This window comes from Zea mays, chromosome 9 (assembly GCF_902167145.1).
Source record: "Zea mays cultivar B73 chromosome 9, Zm-B73-REFERENCE-NAM-5.0, whole genome shotgun sequence".
NCBI classification, from domain to species: domain Eukaryota; kingdom Viridiplantae; phylum Streptophyta; class Magnoliopsida; order Poales; family Poaceae; genus Zea; species Zea mays.
In genome coordinates, this window is record NC_050104.1 from 17,297,475 (window position 1) to 17,307,901 (window position 10,427).

At 45.4% G+C, this 10,427-nt stretch overlaps 1 protein-coding gene across 1 annotated transcript; it reads right to left on the minus strand.

Annotated features, from left to right (window-relative positions):
* Window positions 1-7,983: 7,983 nt before the first annotated feature.
* On the minus strand, window positions 7,984-9,631 carry LOC100272850 (uncharacterized). The gene has a single exon (NM_001147303.1). It carries the CDS (start codon window positions 9,322-9,324, stop codon window positions 8,089-8,091), a length of 1,236 nt encoding a protein of 411 aa, NP_001140775.1. The 5' UTR covers window positions 9,325-9,631; the 3' UTR covers window positions 7,984-8,088.
* Between the last annotated feature and the right edge of the window lie 796 nt (window positions 9,632-10,427).

The window sequence follows — 10,427 nt, forward strand, 5'->3', positions numbered from 1 at the left end:
ATTGGACTATTGATATAGATGCATATCTATTGCTAGGTATGTACTCGTGCGATGTCATAGAACACAAATTAACGAGCCTCCAACGGCTCAGGGCCCTAACGACAGGTGATGTGAGTACAATAGTGATGGGAACCCTCACAAGGAACAGTGCCTTGTTGCAGAGGAGCACAAGCCCCAGCACGCCACCACTCGACGCCACGAGTTCCATTGTCCTATTGGGGGCCTACCATTGCCACAAGCTCCATATATAAAATGAGTTATTCAGATCATAATAACTAAAACAATGGTGTGCCAAGTCTTTTGCTGCTACACTCAAAGACTCAGACAATATTGACAACGCATATATCCTTATCTAATTGCCTCATTCTTGATAGACCCACACAAAAATAGAAGAGCAGAAAAAATATAGATCAAGCAAGCATATATCAAATATATAGTGTTTTTAAACAAAATACACAACAAGTTTTGTGTAGTAGTTCTAGGCATGCCAAATACAGTGGCAATGCATAGCAAGTTTAGGCATGCCTATCGAAGTCCTGCAAACAATACTCATTCTTCACATGTTCTGTCGAATACATGTACTGCCTTCTAATGTGACTGCGTTGGTCCCATTGGGGCACGATATCACTGATCACTGTGTTATCCAAACAATGGGGGCAAAAAGTCAGCAAACACAACATATGCATACTTTGGCCATCAGTCCAAAGCACATAGGTTAAATCATTCCAGATGCGGAAGAGTTAACTTACAAATTTTCAAAACAGCAAACTGTGGTACCATATTGCTACAGTGGCACCTCTTATTCTACTTTTCATCCATCGACAGCTCAGTTTTGTGGGACACACAAGGCAAGTACATGGCACTATAAGATAAACTTGTTCAAGTATAATCTCTTCACATGTTTGTGTGAATCACACGCTTAACAGAATCAAAAGCACATACTTGGGGTTAGTGCAGGAGAACCCCTAGCAATTGAGCATGTTATCTTCGTTGCAAGAGGGTCCCATGCCTTGCCTTCAGTATAACTGCAATGTCCATTCTTGATTGGTTAAATAGCAGTATTTGTTGAAGAATCACCAGTACCCTTTGTCACTTGATTCCTTAGAACTGCGCTCAGCCCTTGACCCCAACTGTTTGGCCAACAATAGAAGCTGCTATGGTGAATGTCATCGCAGTCCTAGCCTCCTGAACATCATAACAGACTTGAAGTTTCAGAACTATGAAGGCACAATTAAAGTTTCAGAACTCTGTACTCATAGTTGCACACCTTTCATTGTTGGTATACCTGAATTAAATATGTTCATCTGAATGTTTGGATTGCAGTTCTTTCAACAATAGGCATGAAAAACATGTAACAAATTGTATTTTTCTATACGACATACAACATGCATCTTACAAGAAAAATGAAATGGTGTTTGATACTCCTACACGAAAAGCATTGATAATAAGTCAGACATGAACAAATAGCCATGTTATTCAAGATACAAACAAAAGTCCAAATTACTACAAGGTTTCTCTAAATATGGTGAGGTCTGAACTGATGCAAGGTGAATAGGTAATTGTACCATTGTGACAGAGGCAGCCAAGAAGACCAAATGAACCATTAAAGGGTCCAAGTTTCAGTTTATTGGGTAATATAGGAAACAACATGTCTGAAACAACAACTTTCAGTTTGTGCCAGACTCAGAGGAGAGAATGTCTAAATGCCATACTTTTCTATGTGTGGATACCTGCACACAAATATTCTCACTTTTTACATCTAGTAGTGCACATAAATTCCCATACTTCAAAAACAATGAGATTATCTAGCAATGTCATGCAACCACCTGAATATAATAAAATGACATTCAGAAAGGGATTTTGCAACCTCACCTTCAAGGAAACTTACACCTTTATACATACGCTTATAGTTCTGCATTGATTTTGGCAGAATATCAAGAGAAAAAACAGCAGCGACAAAGATCAGATAAGTCTTCCACTAACAAGCATTTATTATAGACAAACTGAGAAGCTGGTAAAAATGTGATTATGGAAGTTGTTTTCAAACAATAGTATAGTTTGTTAAATCGGAGTAAAATGCTAACTCAGCAACTTGATGCAAAGACATGAACCATTATAAGTATGTAACAGTAATGACCTGCAATTTCTGGATGAATATCTTATTTTAGCTTACCTATGAGATCAATGGGAAGTCCTTGGGCACCTCTCTGCGACATTGCCCTTACAACAACCTTCTTGCAATTTGAAGTAACCAGTGGTCCTGCTGATGTGGCTTTAGAAGAAATGGCACGATTAGTTCTGGAACAGATTGCCCTTCCAAATGTAGATAGTGCTAATGTCGACCCAAGCATTTGCCCGCAGGCTGGGATGCAAGGGCGCGTTGCCATCATCTACCGATCGTCGCATATGCTCTCATCCTCCTTTATGTACAAAAAGGAGTAGGGCTGCAAAAAATGTTTTGGAAACAATATCATGGACTACACTTAAGGACATATAATGATGTGTATTGTTTTAAGGTCAGGATGTGTATTTATTGATTGAAAAGTTTTCACTGCTACAGTCAAGTTCAGGTAAACACCATGAATCCAAAACTAACCCAGGGTTATTCACAATCTCAATGAGACAATGACAACTTCAACCTAGGGAATACATATTACAGCAAGCCAGACCTATGTGCTATTTTAATTACTGCAGTTGTTTCCTTAAATGAAAGGTCAACATTTTCAATAGCTTTGAATAATGCAATAAAAACAATGCCCCCCGCGAAGTTACTGTCACCTAGGAGAAATAGTACAATTATTAGAAGGACCTAAAAACATGGCTTGTAAAGTTAATTCTAATATACATATTCGTATAATATAACCTAACCTTTATTACCAATATTTATCCAACTGTAAAGGTAATTTTCAAAACATGGATAGAACAAATAAAAGCCTCGAAACTTCTGCTAATGTCGTCCTTAGATGGGTCACTGGGTCAGTACTTTTAGCAGTATGTTTTACCAATAAATAATTTTGAATGAGAAAATTAGCTCACTGATCACCAAAACACAGCAAAGGGAAAAGGAGCATCAACCAATACATGTCGGGCAACATCAAGCGAAAAAGAACACGCTCGGCATACTAATAGCGTTGAACTTTCGCCTCAAATTCTCCTTGCAGTGGCACATGTCAAGAATCTATTTGGGTTTCATCATAGGAGAAATTAATTAGTCATGCTGAAAGAACAAAGCTTTTTTTTTCATTCCAGAATAAGCAATGTGATTGCAAATTTCCTCACCTGTTCAGGAGCACCCTTGCTGACACGGTGTAGTTTCCGTTGGCATCAATATATGTCAGAGTAGTCCTCTTATCAACAAGGTTGAAGGGCAAGAAGTTGATTTCTCTAATACCAGTCCTGGCCTCCTTAGGATCAGCAAGCATGCCAACCATGGTAGTATTGAAGGTGTCCAGGTTCTCAGTCCTTGACGCCCTTACAACCAAGAGCAACACGTGACGATGATTTCAACGATGATGCCGACCACAATCGAGCAAATGCAGAAGTTACCGATTGCTGTTAGGACTTGGTGTAAGTGTCCAACAGCTTCGGAGCCTTGAGGAGGTTGCCGAGCTGACCGTCTTTCCTGGCACCCATGGACGCAACAGGGGTGGCGTCGTCGCTGGTGGCGATGGGGGAGCGCAGATCAAATGATTGATTCCACATAATCTTGGGAGGTTTCTATATATACATAGAAAAATCGATTTAACCTCAAACACAAACATAGAATTTAATATTTTAATGCAAGTCTAGTTTTTGGTAATGAGAAAATGTACTCACAGGTACTTAAGTTTAGGCATAGTGGAAACAGATGGCACAGATCCAGAGAATTTTTTTTGCAGATTACCTGAAAAACATAACATAGTTCGACTTCCCTTCGAACAACGCCTTGTCTACCTTCAAAGAGTGTGCCTCACCTACCATTCAATGGTTCACCATCTTTAAATACATAGAACCTCCATCTAATCTCTGACTTTAAAGCCTCTAGAGAATCTGAATATAATAGCTTTACACCTGAAGTAGGAACAAATTGTCATCTCCGAGGATAATGCAATGTGCCCACAACACAACAGACAAACACTACTTGCTGCCTATAATTAATGGTTTTACCATTTCAACGAATGGATTCGAACGATGTATTTTGCTACAAAACAAGCAAATAGAAGGTTTATTAGAAAATGTCAATTATTTATTAGCAAGGGAAACAAAGATCAGTGAATGGAGAAGTTTAAGTATTTTTCAGGTAGAAAAATTGCTACAATCATCGTCTATAATATTCATCATGGATAGATCATGCACCACCTTTTATTTTGCTTCAAGAGCTTCTGTAGTTGTGTTAATTCTTGCCAAAGTATCAGGATCTCCCTCTTGACCAAAATAAAAAGAGTTCACTGTTACCAAGTACAAATCACTGATCATATCTAATGGATTAAGAACAGAGGCTCATAACATGACAATCAGTATAGATGATGGATATATGTGAAGCTAAAAGATAACACTGATACATTTTGTGTCCAGATCTATATTTGAACTTACCATGTTAATAAGAGTGGTCTTTTCCAAGCCATTTGGACCAAGAAAGCCAAATCACTGACTATGTGACATGGAAATGGATATCCCTCTAGTTGCAATTTTATCTGCATTTCCATTTTTCGTGGTACACTTTGTCAAGATTGTCACATATTTCTGAATAGCTTCTACCAGATTCTTCTGATATCTGTTCAACTATCTCTCCCTGAAAAGAAAGAAGAAATTGGTAAATTAATATGTTCTGGTACACATGACGAATTTGAATATAGAATAATCTGACCTTTCAGAAATAAAATACATATTAATCTGATTCTATATTTCAAGCTCTAATGTTTTAATGAATCCTGGTATTTACGGTTACTTAAATAACCACTAAGCTAAAAATAATCTTAATTGTGACTTTTTAGGTAGTACATAGTTTAAACTCATGGATTATCTCAGTAGCTTGCTGAATCTCTTTCTCAAAAGAAAAGGAGAGAGAGAGAGACAGAGAGGGAAAATTAGACTTATGGATATGTATGAAACTGATTGGAGTGTACCAAAGAAGAGAGTAGAGCACACCTCCTTTACCAAATATGTTCTCTCCAACTGAATGGAAGCTCTGAACTCCTGAAGCTGTATGTTCTACTGCTGAGCAGCTTCAAATGGTTCCCATCTAACCAGCAACATTCGGTTCCTGGTACGATCGAAGAAAACACATGTATGAGTTCATTCAGACAACACCATTAATCACTACACTGTATTTATGAAAAACTATGTTCGCACAGTTTGACGAATTTAAATCAGGACAGCTAGACAAAGTATAAATACTGGTGAGAGTGAGACAAATAAACCTTTAAATAGATTATGTACTGACCGTGTAACTGAAAATATGCTCTCCAATCCTTGGTCCCTCTGAAGGGATCAAAGGCTCCACAACAAGTATGATCTTCAGCTGAAGAACAGGAGACCTGAGCAGCAGTTTGATTCAAAAACGAGTAAGTCTTAATTAAAACCTTCCAATAACATAATTGCATTTGCAATTTGGAGCATGATTTAAATAACACAGCGTGACCGTAGAACAGAAGATCTATATCTAACTAAATCGGTGTTATCAGAAGAATAAGCTAAATCAAAGCAAAAAAGGGCCAATTAGGTTCCCCACATTCAATACTACTATGTACCAAGCAGTAGGTTCATGTTTTCATACCGGACTTTATAGACACTATTTATATAGGGAAAAAATAAGGTGATACAGATAAAGTTTGTGCCATTAAATTTTTTACCATGTAAGGTTTTAATTAAGCAAACAGTTTGCACCAACGAAAGGAAAATGACAACATCCAAATGTGGAGAAGAACGACTTACAGGTATAGCTAATTACATGCAGTGTTTCACTTCCAGGTCCGGGATCACCGGTTTTCGGTGCCGGTCCGGGTTTTTAGTGCATTCCGGTTTAAAATTCAAAAATACGACAGTCAAATTTTTTGGTCAAAATTGGTTTTCGGCTACAGTGAAACGGGAAGGTGAACCCTGATTACATGTGAAAAATCTAAATTTTGAACTCAATATATATAGAGAGAAAAACAAAGCCAGAGCTGACCATAAAGCTAATAGATAACTATGATAATTCACAATCCTAGAAGGTTTGAGCTTTACCATCAAAATAAGCAACACAACAATACAGAGGCCGCATAGGTAACAGGCTAACAGCCATCTTGGTTCATATTGGACGGACTAAAACTATTTAAGAAATTGATATGTCTGAAACTAAAAAACAACAGTACATGTCTAATCCAGTATTTATATAATACAGACAAAAAATGAAGCGATTTGTATCTCTAGGATGACTAAGTTCTTCATGTTTGAATGATATAGATGCCAATTTATGGAAGAACATATATGAATGATACTGGTTGGCATGTGCAGCAGATAGGACTCCAACCAGTATCTATCAAAACAAACAAGCACATAACAGTGAACGCGGCCTAAGTAAATTCACTAATTCTGTGCACCTAATTGATAAGAGACAAATCTAAGCTTAAGGTCTAAGAAGATTATAAACTAAAAATGCAAAGAGTCATTGTAGTCAAACTGGAACTCAATAGGTTACTCCATCAGACAACTTGTGCGCACAGCAGAATTGTTTGCAGCGCCAACAGAAGAGCACTAATATATTTCATCGAACAGTTGGTTCTCACGGAACAAAGAGACTGGGCTAGCAGCAGATCTAAAAAAGTACGCTAAATACGAGGTAGGAATAGCACAGAGTGACAACAAGGATCGAGCACCCAACCTTCAAGAGCGAGTGCGAGGTCGCCAACGGCGTCAGGGCCGAATGCGTCGTTGCCGACGCAGGGTAGCACAGAGGGCTCGTCGAGGTAGGCCACCCGCCTCGCCCTCGCAAAGGATATCAGAAGGTATACGACGAGCTGCCCCATGTTGCCAATCGACAGCACGGGCTGCAGCTGGGTGATTCGGAGACCAAATGTAATCGTAGGGCGTCAGTTAAAACTATTAAAAACTCGATTCCAGGCAGTAGGATGAGGACGGGTGCGGCGTTTGCGGCGGTGGGATCGTGGCTGGGCGGTTAGGTGAGAGAGGGGCGTGGGGAGGAGGGATGGATCGGGGGAGCTGTTGCGCGCGGGGTGTGGGCGTGATCCGACAGTGTGAGGCGAGGATGAGGACAAGGATGGCGGGTCATGCCCAGGTTCGCGCATGGCACCGGCAACGTAATCGTCATCTGGGCCACCGTCTCGGCGTCCTCGCTCGCGGTCGACCCCGTCGCGGCCGGCTCCAACATCAAGTGGTCCGAAATCTGGCATGGAAGCGCAACCAAGAGACGTACAATGACTCAATGCAAAGGGCGGGGAGGGCGAGCGTGGAAGCAGCGAGGTCCCAGCCATTGAAGTACATGGCAACCTCGATGGCCCAGAGGAGCAAGGAGATGATGAGGAAGGCATTGATGAAAGATGTGTAGAACCTGGAGCGCACCACGGGGCTCTTGCCGGCGGCGACCACCACGCCGGTCCTCCCCACACCCACCCAGTGCCTGGCGGCACCGGCCAGTGTGATGGCGACGGAGGCTAGCGAGGCGAGGCACCCGACAGTGCGGTGCGCGCCTTGAGGAGCAGCAGCCACACGGTCCTTGTTGGTGTTCTTGGAAGGCCCGGTGCTCGAGATTGTTGGGGACGCGGCGAACGGATTGTGATGGCCGCGGCGCGATTCGCGGAAGATTGGGCGGAGGATCCCAGAGGTCGGGCGGGCGGAGGCGGGGGCGAGGATCCCGGAGGTCGGGCGAGCGGAGGTGGGGGGCGGAGGATCCCAGAGGTCGGGCGGGCGGAGGCGGGGGCGAGGATCCCGGAGGTCGGGTGAGCGGAGGTGGGGGGCGGGGGCAGTCTACGCTCTGCGCTTAATAGTTAGTAGAGATATAGATATGGGTTGACATGGATCAGCTCGAAAACTAAGTGAAATTACACCCCAATCTCCCTAAACCGTCCAATCGTATGTGTATTGAGATGGATACTGTCTGGTGTGGAAAGTCTAGCCTAGAGCCGAGTTCGTCCTGGTGACCACTTTCATGGGCAGACCGCCCTGCATCCGCAGCGTGAGCGAGAGCACGAGCCCCGGCCGCTCCCCGCCGCCGACGAACTGGAAGCTGAACCTCTCGAGCACGCATGCAGCAATGGACTTCATCTGGATGTACGCCATCTCCTTGCCGAGGCACATCCGTGGCCCGGCGTGGAAGACTGGGTACTTGAACGGGCTCTCCGGGCGGAACGCGCCGTCCTCGCCGACCCACCGCTCCGGCCTGAACTCCTCGCAGTCCGCGCCCCATATGTCCTCTACGCGGCCCATCACGAACGCGGAGTAGGTCGTCAGCCACCCTTTGCCGACGAACGTGCCGTCGGGGAGGAAGTCGTCCTCCTTGCAGCTGTGCGTGTCCATGGCCACCGGCGGGTACAGCCGCATGGACTCGGTGATGGCCGCGTGGAGGTACTGCATGTCCCGCAGCTCGTCGAAGCTGAACGCCGGCGCCGCCGCGCCCGCGCTTCCCAGACGCCGCACCGCGCGGACCTCGCGCACGATCTTCTCCTCCACGTCGGGCCGCGTGGAGACCAGCCAGAAGAACCACGTCAGCGCCGACGACGTCGTGTCCCGCCCGGCGAGGAGGAAGTTGGTGACCACGTCCCGGAGGCTCTCGTCGCTGTGCTCGCCGCTCGCGGCGAAGCGCGACAGGAAGTCGTCGTCGCGCGCGGGCCCGGCCGCCTCGCCCCTCGCCCGGCGCTCGCGGATGATCCTGTCGGCGTAGCCGTGGACGGTGCGGACCGCCTCGCGCATCCGCCGCTCGGGCTCCACGTTCAGCAGCCTCTTGAGGCGCCACAGCGACTTCACGGGCGACATGAACCGGGCCATGATGGCGCTCTGCGCGTCGTTGAAGGCGCGCATGAACTCGGCGCTCTGCCTCTGCTGCGCCGCCATCGCCATGCCCATGCCCTCCTCCTCGGCGAGGCACGCCGGGTCGTCACCGAACGCCACGCGGCAGATGTTGTCGAGCGCGAAGCGCTCCAGCACGTCCTGCACGTCCAGCGTCCGCCCGTCGCGCTGCGCCCGGTCGAGCAGCGGCAGCAGCCGCTCCACGACCTCGAACCGGACGGCGTCGACCACGAAGCTCCTGAGCGAGCGCTTGCTGAACTCGTAGCTGGCGGCCTTGCGCTGCCACAGCCACTGCTCCCCGTCGGAGTTGAAGATGCCGTGCCCGAGGAAGTCCTCGATCATAGACACCGTCAGCTCGCCCTTGGGGTAGTTGGCGAAGTTGGTCTTGAGGATGTGCTCGACGTTGGCCGGGTTAGCCGTGATGACGCCGCCGGTGAGGCCGAGCGCCTTGAACGACAGGGTGTGCGAGGGGTCGCGCTTGAGGACGTCGGTGGACCAGTGGAGGAAGCGGCGCTGGTTCTTGACGAAGTGCGGGAGGGTACCGACGAGCGGGTAGACCTTGAGGCCATGAGCGCGAGGCTGCTTCTTGGGATCCTGGCGCAGGTAGAGTATGCAGAGCACAGAGAACAGGGGGAGGAGCAGGACGAACTGCAGAGCAGCAGATGAGGTCAGGGAGAGTTCCATGTCGATACGGCTCTTGGCTTCGGATTCGGCTTTGCGAGTGGTGCCGGTGATTTCTTGTCTTTGTACTGTGAGCCGTGGGTTCGAGCTGCTAATTGGCTCAATTATTTCCTGCCTGACTGATTCGTTCGGTTCTATATTTTTCATGTCACTTGTCTATATCTATATATCCCCATTATGAAAAGTCAAACCTATATTTACCTATTTTTTCACCTCCTAGTAAAAGTTTTTTTCACTCTCCTCCGCTTACACCCTCGGTGCCCTGACGCTCATGTTTAGGGTTTTCGTGCTCAGCTTACTCATCCTAGCTTTTATCTTAGCTCTCATTTTAAACTTCGCTCCATAAACAATATAATCTATAGTGTAAATTAATATTTTGCATGACCATATGCATAATCTGTTAGAGACAACCTTATAAAACAACATGTTACATCTATCTATCAATGATTAATACGAAGTCCAATTTTAAAACATGTTAGGTCACTTTTGTAGTGACCTCGATTATGATAGAATAGGCGAGATGCTTGATGCTATATGGCCAGAGTTCAGACTAGATAGAGTCTAAGGATTCACCTACATTAGATGTTCAAAAGTTCTTCGACCTTATAAAATCTTTAGAATAATCATTGTGCAACCTTTGGGAGGATGTTTCTGCCTATTCCCATTCTTTGAGTCCACAACCTCTGTTTCCATCCCTATATCCTTCTCTTGCATACCCTACCGACCATCCATGGATGTTTCTCCTCCTCCAATGATGATCATAC

Bases quoted from the DNA above. Each gene is read 5' to 3' on its own strand.
- LOC100272850 (NM_001147303.1), bottom strand. From the start codon at position 9,324: ATGATCGAGGACTTCCTCGGGCACGGCATCTTCAACTCCGACGGGGAG.